Genomic DNA, 19745 nt, shown 5'->3' with positions numbered 1-19745 from the left:
CCTTGGAGAATTTTTCAGTCCGCGCATCCTCTTTGAACTCTCCAATTTTCGGCCCCTCCATCCTATTCTTTTCGTCCATCTGCTCCTCAGGTTTGTCATATTGTGACCTAGTCACTACCATGATAGCATTCACGCCCTTGGAATTGAGTTCAGTGTTGCTCGGTAAAGCTCCAGCAGGACGAGTTGACAATTGGGAAGCTATCTGGCCCACCTGAATTTCCAGCTTCTGCAGCATGCTCTCCTGATTCTGCAAGCGAGCCTCAGTACCCGCCACGTACTTCATCATGATCTCCTCAAAACTCGGCTTTTTCTCCTCTTGCTTGGCCTGCCAGGTCTGACTGTAGTTGTTGTTTGAGTTGTATGTCTGCCTTCCTTTATTACCCATAAAATTCACAGCCTCAACTTCAAACAACTGTTGGTCTTGTTGCATATTCCCTTGTGCTTGATTGATCGGCGCTGTTTTCATGAGTGCCACTTGGTGTGTCAGCGCGTCAATCTTTGAATTCAGGGCCATTAGAGCATCAACCTCTAGAACTCCAGCCTTCTTCTCTCTCTTCACATCCGGCCACCCAATGTTACTCTCTGCCATGTTGCCTATGATCTCCCAGGCTTCAGTTGGCGTCTTCCTGAAAAAGCATCCATTAGCAGCAGCATCCAGCATAGATCGAACCGACTGATCGGCTCCATTGTAGAACGTTTGAGTTTGCTGGCTCTGAGTAAGATTATGTTGAGGACACATCCTCAACATCTTTTTAAATCGGGTCCAAGCCGCATGCAGAGATTCGGCTTCTTTCTGCCTAAATGAGATGATGTCGGAGAATAGTTTTGCAATCTTCGTGGGAGGAAAATATTTGTTCAGAAAAGTCTGAACAAGTTGGTCCCATGTAGTGATCGAACCAGAAGGCAAATCATCTAGCCACTCAACAGCTTCTCCTAGAAGAGAGAATGGGAATAACCGCAGTCTCACTGCATCAGAGGTTACCCCATTGACTTTGAATGTGTCGCAGATCGATAGGAAACGCTCCAGATAAGCGTAGGGGTCTTCCACAGATGTGCCCCCAAATCTAGCTTGCAATTGGATAAGCTAAATAGTGGCAGGCTTTAATTCAAAGTTATTCGCCTCGACAGCAGGGTGAACTATGCTAGATCCATAGCCTTCAGTAGGTGGACGAATGATGTCTAGGACAGTTCTGTTATCTGCCATTAGGGGTGATCGCGGTGCAGTTTGGCAGTTTTTCATAAAAAATTCAAACCGAATTGTCAATTGCGGTTCGGTTTTATTATAATTTTTTTGTTGCGGTTTTATATGTAAAATCATTTTTGCGGTTTTCGGCGGTTGCGGTCGGTTCGCGATTTTTTTAATGATAGGTAAAATGAAAAAAAAAATAAAGTTATTCAAATTATTAGAATAATGAATGAAAAATATAATAAACAAAATAAAACTAAATAAAATAACAATCAAGCGACAAAATAAAGTTAATCAACTATAATATGTTTAGGCAAGTTGATGATTAATATTTGTATAGAGAAGTAGTAAATAGATTATGAAGAGAGAAAGAGGGGAAATTTTTTTGAAGAAGAGTTGGGAGAGAAGAGAGTGGAGGCGGCATAGAATCGAATCTATTGTGTATAATGTATATACAATGTTCTATAAATATAACCCTAGTTAAATACCACTATACACGGCGGTGCGATGCGGGGCGGTTTGGGCCAAAAATTATAACCGAACCATAGCGGCGGGGCGGTTTTTATTTTTTTTAAAACCGAGGTTATTTCAAAAAATAAAATACGACGGTGCGGGGCGGTGCGGGGTAGTCGGTTCGGGCGGTTTTTCAAAAAATGTGATCACCCCTATCTGCCATATTTCCTAACACCTGAAAGTTACAAAGAAGGGAGAGAAATTCAGAATTTAATAAAATAAATTAAAATAAAGTCTAATCTCAAGAGAAACAAAAATTTTGATATCACAAATAGTCCCCGGCAACGGCGCCAAAAACTTGATCGGCTAATTCGGTGTGATTAAAAATCAACTGGCAAGCGCACCAGGTCAAATTATAATATAGTGAACTAAAGTCCAGATGTCGTACCCACATGGACTGTATATATATGAATACCAAAATATATTTATTTCTACTTAATCTAGACTAATGAATAAAGGTGATTCAGATTTTAAACTAAAAATAAAAAGTTGCAATTAAAATTCAATTAAATAAAACACAGCTGGAAATTTTAGAGTTAAATCAAATTTGGAAAAAAACTCGATCAAGGACACACGTAGGTACCAGACAATTCAAGTAACAAGCAGTCGATCTAAGATATCAAACTTAGTTTTAATTCATGAGAATTTTCCTAATTTGTTCGAAGGACTATTTTCAGAACAATCAAACCTATTCAAATATTGATGAACTAATCTTTCGTAATTCTAATCAAATTTGAATGCATTAATAACTATGAAAATTCAGTAAACACCTAAACCGCATAATGAAACCGAATTCTATTTCTAGTCAGTTTTATACTATGTTGCTTATTGAAGTGATCAACATCGAAACCTCCTCTGTCGACTTGGAATCAATTAACATGCAAGTAAATAACTGGCCAGGAAATTCACAAGACAAATATAAATTCAATAAACAATAAAGTCAAATCAAGTCTGAAAATCTCAAATAAACAAACGAGTTTTATACATAAATTGTCTGGTCCAATCACGTGGCCTTGATCGAATAAAAACTACTCAAGAATAAAATTCATAATTCAAACAATGTTTTAATCATGAATTGAAAATAAAATAAAAGAAAAGAAAAGAATAAGAAATCTCCCAAGCAGTAGCCGCCCACGTCTGCAAATCTGCCGCTCAAATTCGGAACTGGAACTGGGAACCCTTCAAAAATATTGAAAACTCCTATTTATAGTATTTTAGATCCCTTAAAATTAAATTCCTGACGCAACAATAATTCTCGGAAATTTCAATCTTCGCGACACGCGCGCGCGCCTAGGATCATCACGCTCGCGAGCGATTCCCCTACTCAATTCGCTGGAAAATTGTGTGGCGCTCGCGCGAGCTATTACCCTCGCTCGCGTGCGCTATTTATTTGCTGAAGCTTGCGTGATAGCGCTCACACATGCGCGGCTAATCTTCCCTTGTAGCGCGATAGTGCTTCCTTGAGCGCCAAACTCAAGTGCTGCTCTGTTCTTTACTCCATATTGCTTCTTAGCGCTAACCACAAGCGCGTTTGCACTCTTCCTAGCGCCAAACTCAAGTGCTATCGTGCAACAACACTCACCATCAGCGCAACTTTCAACCTGCTCCAAGCGACAAATTTGAAAAATTCATATCTTGAGTTCTAGCCGTCGGATTGACCTGAAATTTGGACAGAAGCTTCAAAACATCTTGAACTTCATTCTGAACAGTAAAGATTGGATTTGGATCTATCTAAAATTAAATATTATTTTTCTAACAAAGCTGCTCCGTAATTCACTCTTCAAAAATTCATTTTCCTACAAAATGAACCCGAGGAGTGAAATACACACAAATGCAATAAAACACATAATAACACACCAAATAATACGAAGGCACACAGAATTAACATAAAAAATATCACGAACTAATGCATACAAAATGCACTTATTATGTACCCTACAGATTTTGAAAATGTGCAAAAAATAAAGTGCACGGACCCCGTGCCAACCTCCGTGTAGGGGTCCGTGTGGTTGAGATAAAAAAATAGTAGTTCAAAAATTTTTGAACCATGGGCATGGACCCGAACACGGAGGGGAACGGGGTCCGTGTACCTGCGATTATTTGAAATGTTACTACAGGTTAATGCACGGACCGGATCACGGACCTGTGCACGGAGTTCGTGTATATTAAAAAAAATCTTTTGCTTAATTTAAATTATTTGATATTAACGATGATTAATTAATAATTTTTTCTAAAATAAGATTAGCAACCCGAGATCCCCACAACAGGTGATATCAGAGAATAAGTTTCTGGATTAAGATAAATGTAAATGAGCGGGGTAGATTGAGTCTGTATGATTGATTAATATCGCATGAGATGGAATGTGATATATGATTAAGTGACTTATATGCGAGCATGCTTTATGATTTCAAGAATTATATGATTGCATGATTTTGTGCTTTCATTGTAAATGCATGCTTTGTGTGAGATATTATTCCAGATTAATCATTCATCAGAACCTGAATTCTCATGAGAACGCATGAGAATGCTAATCAGAAAAGGATGGGAATATATTATTTGATATTAACGATGATTAATTATTAATTTGCCCTAAAATAAGATTAGAAACACGAGGACCCACATCATGTCAGTGGAATCCCAGCGAGATTCACTCTGGTGGTTAATTGGCTCAATCTGGATCAAAGGTCTGATTTTTTTAAGTTCACACAACCCAGTTCAGGTTGGCTTAAAATTTCTTGGGTTTTGTATTGCTCCCATAATTAGGATAAGATCGGGGGCAGAGATCCATCCATATAAGTTATGGGATGTCAAAGAAGGTTGGGTCCGTCCCACTCCATTATATAGGTGGGTTGGGTTGACAAATTTTTAACCCGCCTAAATGGTGGGTCAGCCCGCCAAGTTGTGGGTTGTGGGGAGTTGCTGGCCAACCTGCCAAATTTAACTAAAAATTGGCAGGTCGGCCCGCCCCGCGCCGTCAAATAGACGAGTTGGATTGATAATTTTTCAATCCAACTAAATGGTGCCCCGCCTCGCCGACTTGCGGGTTTTGGTGGGTTGCGAGTTGGCCCATCCCACATACCCGTTCTGTCAGCCCTACATAACCCTCTTATTTATTTTCCATCATGATGAGAATTGAGAGTCCTTTTTCTACTCTCGATTTTGTACTTGACAAATGTCGAGACCTGAATGTTTGGGTTCCATTGAATAGGAATAAGATATTCAAGTATTTTTTTTTGTCGCGTTAAAGGTTTTGTTCAGAAACTAAAAAAACTTTGTTTCTATTTTTTTAACAAAATAAAAAATAGTATTTATTAAAAAAACATTCGACTAGAACAACATATAAAATTAAAATATTCAAGATAATGTCTCAAGATTATATTTAGAATTTTAAAAAAAATGTTTCAATTTTTAAGGAATTAATTAATTAAGTCTCAGCCCAATAACATTTTAGTCAATATGATATAAATTACTAATTAAATATATTAATTATATTATTTGAGATCAAGTCGGGAATTTCTTCGAGAGGATATTATGTCCAATCCTTCTCTCAATTAATCAGGACGAGAAAAATGACAAAAAATTCTGATTTCGAAAACATTGAGTCAAGATTTTTGGGATGAAAATTATATGAAATTCAAGATGGATCGGAATTTTGAAAGGTTTTGCCAGTCCTAAATATATATTCCATTTTTTTAGATAATATGAATAACTGTAAATAACTTATTTACAATATAGTTATGGTTGTTGATGCTATAAGAAATTGCGTTACCCTAAAGAAAGGACCATGGGTGACCAATTAGTCTAGTGGACACGTCGTTTTGGGAGACCAACTGCTTTTTATGCTTCCATGCTAGCAAAATTTGGGGTTGTTACCTGCATCGCAAAATAAGGTTAGAGACGTCGGGAGGTAACTGACGAAAATCAGTGGCGGTCCAAAGAAAAAAGATACCCGAGGCAAAAATTAAAATCAGAGTTTCTTACATTAATTTTAAAAAATTGATATTCACGGTCCATTTTTTTTTATTTACATTCTATTTGTGAATAAATTTGCACTACGTTCTACATATGAGGTGAAGTGTTGGGAAATTAAGTTTTGGTGTTTACAGGTTATCGTGTAAACTGATCTAACAAAATCCAAACCGAAGTACTAAGCTAAACTGGGTAGCGGAAGATAAGTTGAAGCGCCAAACTGCCATACAAAGAAAGAAGCGCTAAACTTTCTCGCGTTTGACCCTCAACTAAAAGTAAACAATTCAACTAAACCGAAGACGCTGAACTGACCCGCTATCAGTTTATCCATGCTAAACTAATTCATCACCAGTCTACCTTCGTACCTCATTTGGATAAAATTTCCCGTACTCTGACACACTCTGCAGAAGTTAGTGCCGCGATACAATCGGCTTCAGAATTTGTTCTTGAAAATGACAAATGCAACGAGAATAATTCAAACTCTATCTAAAGATCATTATTTGAATTTATGATCGTTAACATCCAAAGAGTATAAATAGGGATCTCGATCGATTGAAGAATAATTTTTTTTGCTTACAGTGCTCACCGTGTGAATATTCAAAGTATTGAAAGCTTGAAAATCGATCAAGGAACTCGACGCCTAAGTGTTATTCCGATCATTGAAGGATCAATTTTGTGCCAAATCAATCGAGTTGTAAACATCATCATTTTATCAGTCTAGGATTGAAACTAAGTTGTTACTAGAAGTTCTTGGTTAGGCAGTATTTAAGTCCTAAATTGGATCGTGGTTTTGCAAATTGTTTGTAAAATTCAAAATCTTCTAGTGATATCCTTTCGATGTGAAAGAAGGGATGACGTAGGAGTGATTGAAATCTTCGAACATCAATAAACATCTCCTTGTGTCTTTTATCAGTTTACTTACTCACTCACTATCTTGCATAAACTGCTTTCCATAACTCATAAGTGTTCGAATCCGTAATTTTACATATTTTCGCACTTATCCAATTTGTCAAATTACGTTTAGACATCAAGATAAACTTAGAATTCAATCACTAAACCGATTGAATTCAAACCGTACTAGTAGAATTATTTTTGAGTGTATTCACCCCCTCTCCACACTCTAAACCGATCCAAACATGAAGTGTAGGTAACACAAAATTAAATGAAGTGTAAATATCAGCTCGTATTTAAAAAATCAAATATAATCGAGCTATATGAAATTATCTTCATATTTTATGAATATAATTATGAAATTATGCAAAAAAAAAAAAATCACATTGAATCACTAAAACTCACAATTTAAGTGATAATTTAATTTAAAAGTAGTTAATTTAGCCAATCAGCTATAAATTAAATAAAAATTCCAAATTTCAAAATTAAGTTTTGAAATAAGTACTTTTAATCTATAAATTTTCTACCACGACATGAAATTAATTATAAATAAAATCTAACATTAAATCAAAATTAAATTGAACGAGTCATAAATCAAATTTTAATGCACACAGAGTTCGAGAAGAAATTGATCGAACATCAAGCTATAAAACTCAAGGATAAGAAAGTCGATGATCAATGAGAGACAATGGAAAGTGTAGACGAAAAACAACGCGAAACTGAGTGGTGATGAACGAAGCGAAGATTGACACATCAGTTTAGGTGATAGCTTTGTTATGACGATGCATAAATATTCTTCAATTTTTTAATAAATATTATAATATATTAATAATAATTAATTGAACAACATAATAAATAATATTTATAATATATATAATAATTTTTTTAAATAAATATGAGGTCCCACCAATTTTGGGGCCCTGGGCATGAGCCCTGCCTGCCCTGGGGCAGGGCCGCCCCTGACAAAAACTCTCCGACGTTCAAGTTAGCGATCATCTCAAAATATGTACTCTCGAAAACTAAAAGATTTTAGAGTATAAATTAATAGATAACTTGTGATGCGATCGTGAATGGCTCGCGGGTTGATCAAGTGGCTAAGAACCCGTTGAAAATGCCAAGAGGACCAATTACGAGAGGTCGAACTAAAAATTTTAAGGAACCACTTCAATTGTTGATGGTGAATTATCAAAACGACATTGGAATACTTGAAGATCTCTTTGGGGGATGTTATAATGTTATTGAAGTCCAAAGAAGTCAATAAAGTGGAGAAATTATCAAAGCAAACACAAAAATAAATGCCAAAGCCGAGAAGTCAGAGCACCCGTGCCTTTGTTAGCGCGCGTCCGCGCGTTCGAGTGATTTTTGAAGTGCTGGAGCGCATGTTTTTGTCGTGCGCCCGCACATGTGAAAGTGTATTTCAATAATGCTAGACAGACGGTCATGCGCGCCCGCGCCCTTTGTGTTGCGCGCCTGCACTCTCTCTCTCTCATAGTTCGGCGTGTTGTGTGTGTGTGTGCGAGATTTTTCATATTTTATGATATATTTTTTTATTTTGAGACTTTTAAGCCTACTAAAAAACTTCTAGGAGATATTTTGATATCTTTAGTTATATTTTTATGATATTTTTTTTTTATTTTTGGGTTGTAATATAAATACAATACATTCATTATTTTTTGAATAAAATTTTGATTTTAATATTCAAATTATAAAATTCCCTCTCTAGAATTTTGGTTATAAGAAAAATGTTTATTATCAGTTGCTTTCTTCTGGAAAAGAACTAACACAATAGCAAGGACATGACGAGTGAATAAGTCAAATTAATAAGCTTTTCTTTAAAAAATGGTTCATCGATACCCTTTATATTATGATTATTATCAAGCGTTGACGAACTTAATTACAGGAAAGGTCAATAGTCCACTGGTAAATGACGCGGTGTTGTTTCCTAACACCATCATCGCCCCACAAACAAGAAGTTGACTTTGTACTTCACTCGCAAGGTCAACAAACAATTAATTGCCTAATTAAAATTAAGTAATTAATTACATGTACCTCTAGGATTTTCATTATCTAGTTGCTCCGCGCTAACTACAATTAAACCACGACATGCGACACAAAACTTTGCCAGCACGATGAATTTTATAATAATATAACTACTCGTAAATATAACTACTCGGACCCATCGTTACTTGTTAAACTACTCCTAAATATAACAATCTCAAATTTCGTTTATTTTTTCGACATGTTAAGATGCGATTAACACACCAACAATAATAAACTACCATGTGGTTGACCAAAAAACTTTGAACATTTCCAATTATATTATTCAACTCCTAAAACAATCAAAGTTCCATCCATCATGTCCAATATTTCTTCACATGAATAAAAAAAAAAAATCAATTGATCTTTTCTCCAAGATTCAACAGGGGGGCATGGCCGGAGCTCCTCCCCTCATCTTCGTTCTCATTCTTTCCCTCTGCGCATTATTCACGTTCACCATTGCCGACGGTAGGATCAATATATATCCACACACCTCAAAACTTTATGTTCCCAAGCTTTGCTAATCCAAATGAACTTGATATCGAAATTCTTGGTTAATTTTCAGTATTCGCAAGCATCGACTGTGGGTCGTCGGGTTCATACCAAGACGAAAACTTGATCCAATGGAGCGGAGACGACGCCTACATCAATACCGGCGAATCCCGCTCGGTCCAATCCAACGGCTCGATATCGCAAGTGATGAGCACACTCAGGGTATTCACTAGTCGAAGAAAGAACTGTTACAACATCGGAGGTATCAGAATGGGACGTATACTTGTACGTGCTAGCTTTTATTACGGCAACTACGACGGCAAGTCGACGCCTCCATCGTTCGATCTTCAGTTCGATGGGAATCATTGGACTAGCGTCACGACCTCGAGTACAGAATATGTTTCATATGAAGTGATTTATGGTATGAAGAAGAACAATATCAGTATATGTGTTGCTCAGACAAGAGCTGACGAGTTCCCCTTTATGTCTGCACTTGAAGTTCGAAGTTTGGAGTCTAATATGTATACTTTTCTTATAAATGGCACTTATCCACTTTTTTTGTTGAAAAGGGTTGCTTATGCTGCAAATTCTACGATAAGGTATATATGTACAAGCTACTTATTTTCTTGATCTGATGCAAAGCTTTTTTTTTTTGAATTGAATAAGCTAGCCCTGTCATAAGAAGTGATCATTTGCCTTGACAAAATTGGTTCATATATCGTACTAACTTGGCTTTATAAACATCGTGTTCATAGGTACCCGAACGACGCCTACGACAGAATATGGACTCCGGAACCGGCTGGACCAGGATTCGTAGAGTTACACGGAGGCAATGTGATCAGTAATCCAGGATGGATGGATATTCCTCCACCTCTAGCACTCAAGAGTGCTATCACGCCGATTAATCGCAACGCGACGACCATGGTATTAGACACGGGATTTCCTCCTGTTGCTTCCGTGTACTTGACCTTTTACTTCTCCGAGGTTACACGGCTTCCGCCAGGCCAGAACCGAACCTTGAAAATCTCCATGAACGACTCGGTGTTCTCGGAAGAATTCTCCCCGCCTTTCGGTAATTTCTCCGAGTATTCTGCTAGCAACTTCACAGTTTCCCCCAACTATAAGGTTTCTCTGGTGCCTGCAAACTACTCCACACTTCCTCCACTCATTAATGCCATGGAAGTGTATTCCATCGGAGATTTGATCACCAATGGAACCTATGTTGCTGATGGTGGGTAATTAAATTATATTTTATTTACTTTAGATAACTGAATACATATGATCCTCTTGAGTTTGAACTTTGAACAACCAGTCTCTTGATTAGCTGATCCCATAGTTTGAAATTCGAACTTGAGTTATACTCGATCAGAAGCGAATTCGAGTAGAGATTGAACTAAGCTATCCACTTACGAGCTTCACGGCCCTCTGATAATTTGGTCACTTGCAACAAGTTTTGAGAGTGTGACACTTAATCATTCACTCTTGTTTTTGGTTTAGTGACTGGTTTAGCTTCCTTACAAAAGTCGTTCGACGTTTTGCAAAGCTGGAGCGGCGATCCATGCCTTCCTTCTTCTTATCCTTGGGATTGGATCAATTGCAGCAGCGACTCTGTTCCGCGAGTAACAGCTCTGTAAGTATATTATCTACTAGCTACCATTGTTTTTTTCTTTCTCAAAAACTTATACTTCCACAAGTAATAACTGGGAAAATTTGTTAACTTGACAGGTTTCTTGGTAGTTTTGGTCTCTCAGGGCTGCTTCCCAATTTTAGTTCCATGGACCAACTTGAAACTATGTGAGCTTTCATCATCAAATCTTTAAATTGTATATAGAGTTGCATGAAATTTGTTGGATTTTTTTTTTCTTTCGCAGTGATTTTCATAACAACAGCTTGAGGGGTCCTATCCCGGCTTTTCTAGGAGCACTGCCAAACCTCAAACAACTGTGAGTTAGTAAAAAAAAGAAGAAGAAGTATTTGTAATTGTAATTGTGTACCACCAACTCAACATAAAGGAAATAAATTTGTGTTCTTTTGTTTTCAGGAATTTAGCAGATAACAAGTTCAATGGATCCATACCGCCTTCACTTTCACAGAAAAAGGGTCTAAACATAATGTAAGTTTAGTTCTTTCAGTTTTGAGAACTCTATCTTAGGACGATTCCATCGGTTCTTGTAACTATATATCTTGATTGTTGCCTAAATAATGCAGAACGACTGGCAATGCCTTGTGTCCATCAGACAAGCCTTGCCTTGTTTCGGCCTCAAACGATTGGAGACGGAGATACAACAGTTTACCAATTGTTCTTGGCATCACCATTATGTCCTTCATCTTGGTTCTGGATACAAGATCGTGTTAGCAAATTGGATAAATACCAACTATTGTTTGAAAAATATCCAGAGTTAGGCTACATGGTATTTTCAATTGAGGAAGACCCTGGATATTGCTTGAAATTTTTTTTGAGAAGTCATACATGCAATGGGATATTTTCTTTCAATTAAAAACTTTGCAAGAGGTCTATTATATCCCCAAATCTGTTAAGGATTGTTTAAGATTCACCCTTTAATTAAGATGACATAGACTTCGATTCATCTCATTAATGGATACCGGACATATAAGCTTACAAACGACCTTATATGAGCTTAAAAATAAAAGTAAGTTTAAATTAGAGTTCATAGAATTCAAATATAGGAAGCACTGGCGTACTTAAACCTCAAATTATAGTAGCAGACGGGATGCCGAACATATAAGCTTACAGGGCTTGAGTATCTCTATTATTTACTCAAGATTTTAAAATACGAGAAGTTAATGTTTTTTTTTTTTATGAAAGAATTTTAGCAATATCAAATTTTCATCTAGATAATATATGCAATTAAATCCTAAAAGTTTCAATGAGATGAACTTAGATTACAGTACTAGATCTATATTTGAAACTGATTTACATTTTTAAAATATCAAAACTACATTTGATTTTTAAAAAAAAAATAGAAAAGAAAAAAAAATTCAAGGTCAAATGTATTTGTGAACTCGAATACACGTGGAGAGAGATTTTTCAAAATTATTTATATGTTAGTATAAACAAGGTTTCTTGGACATGTTATGTGCCCTGTCTCATCGAGTTACATTGTATCTGCAATCATTCATGATCAAGAAACTGAACATGTAACGTAGGTTGACAAAACTTGAAAAGACAACACAACTTCATGTTTTCGTGGATTCACCACTCCCAAACCCCAAAAAAAATTGTGTGGTTTGCGGGGGCTATTTAAAATGTACAATGGATTCAATTCCCTCGATTGAGGGCAATTTTTCCCAACGTAAAATTAAAATTCAGTTTTTCAGAAAAGTCCAACGGAAATTTCTTAAAAGTTATTCGAGGGGTTGTTTCATCTTTCAGATTGCGTACATTTTCTTGAAGTCTGCATTCAAAACATCTGCCTCTGATAGCACTGAGACTGACCATGATCTTGATCTACTTGCCAAAGAATTCTTGCCGATGCTCCTACTGTTCTTGGACTCCATTCGATGCTTGATCACCCAATAACACATTGTACCAATTGTTGTCGATAATATCGTAGTTCCTATGATTGTCACACAAATCGCGAGCCACATCTCTTGCTTGCCTACAACAACAAAAGCCAGGGCTAAATAGGCCACCGAGACGAGCACACAAGCCAGCCACATTAGCTTGTTTATTATAGCCATCAACTGTTTCTTTGCCTTCCTTTCTATAACGACAACTGAGGTTTGCACCACCACGACTGCCAAGGAAATGAACAGAGCGACTGAGTCAAAGACAAAGAATATTAGAAAAGGGATTTTTGGAGCGATTCTCGCTTCTCCCAAAGACATTCCAGGTGGTATATTCTGAGGGTCGTCCACATACTGTCCAGGAACCGTGAAAATAGCCGCGAATGCGACAGTGGCTATTAGAACTGCCACGACTGTCGAGGAATTGATTGCGTTGTTGAGCCCCTCCGCATGCATTTTGTTGAGACGCTTGGCAATGCCTTGGACACGCTCTCTTGTTTGGCGTGTGTGTTCTAATTGGTTGTGAACCTCGTGTTTTATGTCGCTCACCGTTTGTTTTAGCTCCCGAGCTGGATTGCTTAAATGAGGTTTGATTTCTCTGGCCCTTGGAACTCCATGTTCTTGCAAAATGACTGTAATATCAGAATGAGCCATTTTTTCAGCCGTGTCAAAGGCGGTTTCATTGGACCGGTTTACGACTGTTGTATCCAATACATCATGGCGTAGCAGCATCTTTACAATCTGCAAAAACGAACTTCATGTGAGTAAAAGTCCTCAAAGAATCTAAATTCATTTGTGAATTTAAAGAATGCAAATAACTTTACCTGAAACCTCCCTTTTCGGGTTGCAATATGCAGCGCAGTGTTGCCCTTAGTATCCACCATGTTAATCGTCAAAGGATCCACTCTAATTAATTCTTCAACCACCTCAAGGTTTTGTCCTTTAACAGCCATATGAAGAGCTGTTTGCCCTTTTTTATCCGTTCGAAACACGATCTGCGGCTCATTATTCAAAAGGGCTTTCACAACTTTTAAATGTCCATTTCTTGCTGCAGAATGGAGGGCTGTTTTTCCATTACTCTTTGCAATGGTGGCCAGGCTGCTCTCTGCGTCCAACAGATAGTTCACGACCTCTATATGTCCTTGAGTCGCAGCTGTGTGCAGAGCCGTGGTGTTTGATGCATCTACGGTCATCGCAAGCTCTGGATGCACTTCCATTAGCACCTTCACAACTTCTGCAGATTTCATAGACGGAGTGTAAAGGTGAAAACCATTCAACCCGTTTGCAGAATCATTAACATCAACATTTTGATCTGAACTCAAATCAAAATTAGTTTGTTTATCTTCTAACTTAGGAATTGCTTATTATTTTATTTGACACATATTGATAACTTAAACTTAAAGGTCTCAAGAATCAAAACATAGCTTGATCTTTACTCCATGGAGCAAGTTTAAACATAACTACTCTTGTTTTGCTGATTAGCAAACATAACAAAGAATAGTAAAAGAAACAGCCAAGAAACCCGAGTTTGTGTCAAGAAACATACCCAAATCCCCCTGTTTCGCCGCAATATGAAGTGCATCAAAACCATTCTTGGCTTTAATCCCAGCAGTCATCAAATCATAATGCTTGATCATCTCCCTAACCACCTCGAAATAGCCATATTCCGCAGCTACATACAAAGCCGTTTCGCCAGCCGAGTTTTCTTTTGCCAGCAAGTCTGCCAATTCACCACCTTCTCCAGAATCATCGATTATTTCTTGAATGGCGAGAATATTCCCTGATCTAGCAGCGGAATGCAACGCTGTATCGTCTCGTTTTCCCGTCAATTGCTTCACCATTTTCTTACGGGGAGTCGCAGGTGGCTGTGCTGCTAACGATGCCTCCATTTTATAAAGTCCTATACCCTGAGAATTCTCCTCTCACACACACAAGAAACTAATGCAAATCAAGAACTAAAACCCTTTTCTTTCTCCCCTCAAACACCCAAATCAACAAATGCATTTTATATCCTATCCCTTTCATCAACGTAGGGAAGTCGAACAAAACGTTGAAATTTATCCATTCTTGTCGATGAATCTCAATTGCAGGCCCCTGCCCAGAACAATAAAATGATTCAATAATTGGTCCCAAACACCAATGTTCTTAAATCAACAGAACACATTTGTTTCTTGTCCCCTCGAGATATTTCTTTACAAATAATCTCAACAGGAACGATCAAGAACGTGTTCCCTTTCTATTTGCCGCCTCCAAATATCTCTTCAATGCATCAACTACCGACCATTTTCTTCTATCAACAAAACACAATCATTGGATTAAGAAAAAGAAAAAAAGAAAAAACTTACGTTGGCCGCCAAGAAAGAGGAACCTTTTTGTCCTCCCTCTTTCAAAAACCAGAAGTCCTTGTACGTCAATCAAGACCTGATGATGTTCAAGAAAATTAGTTTTATTTAGTTGGCATCAAAAAGAGAGAGAAAAGTTATAAATTGAAGCACTTATATTAATAACATTTAGGAGGAAAACAAAGTGTGGTGGCTCATAGAATGGAGGCCATTAAAGCCACATGGATGCAACAAAACATACTAATGGCTTATTTTAAGTACACATATATTCTGAGTCACGTTTAGATAGATCCCCTAATAAAAAAAAGTGGGCTCTGCTGTGATAAGAGGACAAAACGAGAAAAATGTCGATATTATCTCACGAATCTTTATTGAGATATATTAATTTTATGTTTTTATTTTTTTAATAATAAATTTAATATTTTTAATATAAAAATAATATAATATAGTGAATATATAATCTAAACAGGAGTTTTGTCAATAAATTGATTTCTGATTTGAGAAGATTTTTTGCGCAAAATAAATATTAATTTCTCGAATATAAATAATAAAAAAACTAAATAAATTTCACACACACATGTAATTGTCGAGATGGTTCTATTAATTTGTTCATAAATAAATAAATAAAAGTCGAGCTGCAATTTTTTTTTTTTTAAAAAAAACATATTGCTTCTGAATTTAAATAAGAAGATCGTTTAACCTAAGGGTGAAGTTTTTAGTTGCATATAAGCACTTTGTATCTCTCTAAGTCTCAATATTATTAAAATATCATTAAAAAAAATTGTACCGATCAACTTAGGTACCGTTTGATACATGAAATGAAAGTGGAATGAAACACAAATTTTTATTCATCTCATGTTTCTCTCATTTTTTTTGTTAACCCAATGATATCTCATGGCTTGGTGTGAGATTAGATGTAAGTTTGATGGCAAATACCTCTCCACACATGATATTAGTGGAGGATGAGTGTCATATAAGTGACATTGTGTGAAATTAACAATGACAATTAAAAAAAAAAACATATTACTTCTGAATTTAAATAGGAAGATCGTTTAACCTAAGGGTGAAGTTTTTAGTTGCATATAAGCACTTTGTATCTCTCTCAAGTCTCAATATTATTAAAATATCATTAAAAAAAAATGTACCGATCAACTTATTGGATGAGACGATACAAGATGCATGATATAGACATTAATTGATATTTCAAAGCTTCTAACACCTTAATCAACAACAATTAAGTGGAAAGCTGGTAAAATTAGTCTTATATGGAACATTCATAATGGCTGTCAACGGAGAGGAGACGACTGGCGGGACGTTTCGTACGACGACGTATGGCTACTATCCGGAGAAGCTGAAAACAGGGCCGACAGGCAATTATCCAAATCTTCAGGGGCATATCTGATAATTGACTCCATCATATAGCCCCCTCTATGTTTGTAGTAGTAGACACGATAAACGGGGATAATCTTTCTTTTTACTTGGATCCGGGCGTCTTCTCGGAATTCCGGGTCGGGTATGACCCACGATTTCTGCTTCGTGCATTCCTCTTCGAAGCTTAGATTGAATCTTCTGAAGCATTCGATGGCTTCCTCTGGAGAAATCTCGGCCGTTGGATCTTGGGGCAGGGCCGAAGTTGCTTTACTCCACCCCATTTTCACGTAGTTGGATAAGTACTGTTTCACTTTCGACCCGTTGTTGGATACCCATTCGGGTCCCATCAGGGCCCCGAGGTTGGACTTCCGGACCTTCGAAACGACGTAGTTTAAGTTGTTCGCGAGGAACAAGTACGACAGCGTGACGTCATTGTACAGCGCCGCCTTCGAGTCCAGCTTGCAGAGGAGGACGAGTATCAGCCACGCGAGGCGTCCGGTGATCGCCGCCGTTGATGGGTCCTCAGCCGCGGTGTGGCTGGGAAAATAAGATTCCGGCAGCTGAGTCGGGACGTTCACGGGCCAGTCCGCCACTATGTCAGCTACCGCGCCGCTGTAATCGCCGATGAACACGAGAAAATTCATCACGTAGCGGGTGAGCGGGTGCACTCCGCCTCCAGACGCTGATCTTGAAGAGTCCTTCTGAATCGCCGCCTCGAATTGGTTCAACATTGTTCTCACGGCTTCGCCGAGTTTCACCTGGGCGGCCACCGCCTGAGACCTCACCGGCGACAGAGAGCCGTGGGAGAAAATCGATTCGGTCTCCGGCCATAGCTTGGTGACAGCCTCGTAAAGATCCAGCGCTCGGAATATTTTCTCCGGTGACAGATTTTTCTTGCTTTTCGCCACAAATTCAGGGAAATTAAATAAATTTACAGCTGCATCGTTAGAAATCTCGGTGAAGCATGACTCCGAGATACTTTCGGAGGAGGAGAAAACGTAATCACAGAGGATTCTTTCGCCGTAAAAAAGATCTTTTATTGCGACAGTAACCGCGTGCAACCATTTCTTGATCTTCGGCTCCAGTACGTTCCACTCCATTTTCTGAATCTGAGAAGCGTTCAGATATTCAACTCCTAAATGGTACAGAGTCTCATCAACGATCGATTTTCTTATAATTTTGTATACACGAACGCATTCTTTTCCATAACCAGAGCCGATCATTGTATCCGCAATGTTCTTCAAATCCGCCATCGCAACTCCCGAAGCTGATATGAAATTCCCAGAAACTCTATCATCTTCGTTAAATCCTGAAGTGCTGGAGCTGGTCGGAGGTGAAACCTGCGGCAGAACAGATTCCTTATCCAAAACTTTCCTATTTGCCGACAGAATCGTATAAAATTCCTTCTCCAATCTTTTCTCAGCGGTCAGCATTAAGCTTTGAGCTCGAACGAGCATGTCAGAGCTCGAACTCTGCTTCACATAATAATGCATTGCATTCTGCAAACTGCTCACAGCTTCAAGAAACATGGTTGCATCTGTCCTGTCTTCCCCCGCAAACAGTGATGGGAAAGAATGGTCGTCGGAGAAATCCAAGCTCAATTTCTTGATAATGGCTTCGGCCTTGTCTATGTCCTCCTCCATCAGCGTTTCTGAGATGTTTTGGCGGCGGCGAGGCGGCGTGGCAGAAGGGGAGACGGAGTTGTGTTGATGGGAAGAGTGTAATGGAGACGAAGGCCTAGATGATACAGGACTCTTCATTTTCGGTCGATATCCAATTTCATCCACTAGCATAAAGTGATTCCAGTTGTGAGAATGACAGAAAGTGGAGTGGCAGCGAAGAAGAAGATGGTTTGGAAGATGAGGCGTTGAATGGTTGTTGATATATCTGATCTGATTTTTTTAAAGAGGAAATATCTTATAATAAAAAAAAAATTATAAAAAAAATAAAGAGGAAATGGGTTTGACCAAGTAAAGAGAAAGTTTTGAAAATTAAATGAGAACGCGTTTGTTGAATGGTAATAATCGCAATTTTGACCTTTTTTATGGTGCAAGTGTGTGTACGTGAATTACAATGTAGGACAAATTAACTTCAAAATTTCAGACATGTTGTCTTTATTTAAATTAAATGTCACTCCGGACCGAGGCCTCCAATAAAATATTGCACGATCTTTTAAAAATAAAAGAATGAATAAATAAATAAAATATAGCATGAACTCGATACATCAATTTTTTTTTTTGAAGGTCGATACTTCAAATTTTTAAGATGATATGCAAGACTTCTTGTACCACGTGTGATTATTATTATATATGTATATATATCATGGTAGATATTTGGATCGATACATACTTATATATAATTATATATATATATATATATATGAAAATTGTTTTTAGTCTATTTGCGATTTCGATGACAGATTTCATTTTTAGTCTATTATCTGTCGGTTTGTAATTTTTTTTTTATAATTTTAATCAATTTTTTGATGTGACACCAATGTAGCAGTAATGTAGAGCTGACGTATGTAGTGTAACATCAACATTTTCGACAAAAAAAATACTATCGTCAAAAATCAAAACATACATGACTAAAAATGAAAGCTCAAAACATAAAACATAAATGACCGACCAAAATCACAAAGTGTGAAAATTGCTGGACCGAAATTGTAATTTCCTCACATATATTAAGATTGTAAAAAAAAAAACTAAAAGAATGAGACAAACGTGGCCAATTTTAAGTATATTGTATGAGCAAAATTAACGCGTGTTTAGCATTGGAGTTGGAGATTAAGGCAAAGCGGCCCAGATTACAGTTTATACGTAGCTGGACTTTTATAGGCTTTCCAATGCTGGACTTTTGTTCTTGTGATATTTTAGAAAGATTCGGATTTTAAAGGAGGATACTTCACCTTCATTGTTTCATGTGTTCAATTTAGTTATATTTGGGTGGAAGAATCCAATTTGATTACATGGATTTTATCTGAGAATTTTTTTAAAAAAAATTGATTTTGATTATATTAGCGTGAGTTGGCCCGTCGCCCTCCAGTTTTTCAACGTTTTTTCGTTCCGCAAGTCCCAAATCCCACTTTTTTTTTTCCTTACGAATATTCGAAAAATTAGAAATCTCAAATTTTATATGTTTTCTGTTTTTCATTATAGTGTTTTATTTAGCGATATTCATTCTCGTTTGTTTTTAGCATTGAATTTATGGTCCACTCCCGTGTGCGGATAAATTATACGTAGGTCTCGCCACTTTGAACGTAGATTTTAGAGCTATCAAAACAGATCGATAGATGCGGACTAATCTACAACCTACCAAAACTTATCATTATGTAATTTGGGATTGTTGAGAAATTAGCAATCTAATCCGTTTATTTGATAGTGTGGAATGGGCTGATCCCTCGATATTTAGTTATA

General features: G+C 37.3%; 3 protein-coding genes across 4 annotated transcripts; 1 reads left to right on the top strand and 2 right to left on the bottom strand.

The window, feature by feature from the left end:
• Nucleotides 1–8816: 8816 nt before the first annotated feature.
• LOC140883152 (receptor-like protein kinase At3g21340) lies at nucleotides 8817–11657 on the top strand. Its single transcript, XM_073289513.1, has 8 exons — nucleotides 8817–9064; nucleotides 9162–9687; nucleotides 9844–10319; nucleotides 10586–10718; nucleotides 10814–10882; nucleotides 10960–11031; nucleotides 11130–11201; nucleotides 11297–11657. The coding sequence occupies exons 1-8, from the start codon at nucleotides 8935–8937 to the stop codon at nucleotides 11442–11444; spliced, it is 1626 nt and encodes a 541-aa protein (XP_073145614.1). The 5' UTR covers nucleotides 8817–8934; the 3' UTR covers nucleotides 11445–11657.
• Nucleotides 11658–12267: 610 nt separating this feature from the next.
• LOC140882361 (ankyrin repeat-containing protein At5g02620-like) lies at nucleotides 12268–15189 on the bottom strand. Of its 2 annotated transcripts, XM_073288322.1 has the most exons (5): nucleotides 15125–15156; nucleotides 14962–15037; nucleotides 14163–14710; nucleotides 13441–13850; nucleotides 12268–13357 (listed from the first exon to the last, which is right to left on the bottom strand). In XM_073288322.1, the coding sequence occupies exons 3-5, from the start codon at nucleotides 14503–14505 to the stop codon at nucleotides 12479–12481; spliced, it is 1632 nt and encodes a 543-aa protein (XP_073144423.1). In that variant the 5' UTR covers nucleotides 14506–14710; nucleotides 14962–15037; nucleotides 15125–15156; the 3' UTR covers nucleotides 12268–12478. The 2 variants fall into 2 exon arrangements, with proteins under 2 accessions (XP_073144423.1, XP_073144422.1); XM_073288321.1 differs by having other exon boundaries at nucleotides 14962–15189.
• Nucleotides 15190–16034: 845 nt separating this feature from the next.
• LOC140882300 (exocyst complex component EXO70H1-like) lies at nucleotides 16035–18221 on the bottom strand. The gene has a single exon (XM_073288232.1). It carries the CDS (start codon nucleotides 18120–18122, stop codon nucleotides 16245–16247), a length of 1878 nt encoding a protein of 625 aa, XP_073144333.1. The 5' UTR covers nucleotides 18123–18221; the 3' UTR covers nucleotides 16035–16244.
• Between the last annotated feature and the right edge of the window lie 1524 nt (nucleotides 18222–19745).

This window comes from Henckelia pumila, chromosome 2, assembly GCF_033568475.1.
Source record: "Henckelia pumila isolate YLH828 chromosome 2, ASM3356847v2, whole genome shotgun sequence".
Taxonomy (NCBI): Eukaryota; Viridiplantae; Streptophyta; class Magnoliopsida; order Lamiales; family Gesneriaceae; genus Henckelia; species Henckelia pumila.
The sequence above is the reverse complement of the archived record's forward strand: the minus strand, read 5'-3'. Positions and strand labels throughout refer to the sequence as shown.

Bases quoted from the DNA above. Each gene is read 5' to 3' on its own strand.
- LOC140882361 (XM_073288321.1), bottom strand. From the start codon at position 14,505: ATGGAGGCATCGTTAGCAGCACAGCCACCTGCGACTCCCCGTAAGAAA. The intron at 13,851-14,162 runs GTATGTTTCTTG...TGAAATCTGCAG, and splicing joins GGCGAAACAGGGGGATTTGG to AAGTTGTGAAGGTGCTAATG. The intron at 13,358-13,440 runs GTAAAGTTATTT...TCGTTTTTGCAG, and splicing joins CCCGAAAAGGGAGGTTTCAG to ATTGTAAAGATGCTGCTACG.
- LOC140882300 (XM_073288232.1), bottom strand. From the start codon at position 18,122: ATGCTAGTGGATGAAATTGGATATCGACCGAAAATGAAGAGTCCTGTA.
- LOC140883152 (XM_073289513.1), top strand. From the start codon at position 8,935: ATGAATAAAAAAAAAAAATCAATTGATCTTTTCTCCAAGATTCAACAG. The intron at 9,065-9,161 runs GTAGGATCAATA...GTTAATTTTCAG, and splicing joins CACGTTCACCATTGCCGACG to TATTCGCAAGCATCGACTGT. The intron at 10,719-10,813 runs GTAAGTATATTA...TTAACTTGACAG, and splicing joins GTTCCGCGAGTAACAGCTCT to GTTTCTTGGTAGTTTTGGTC.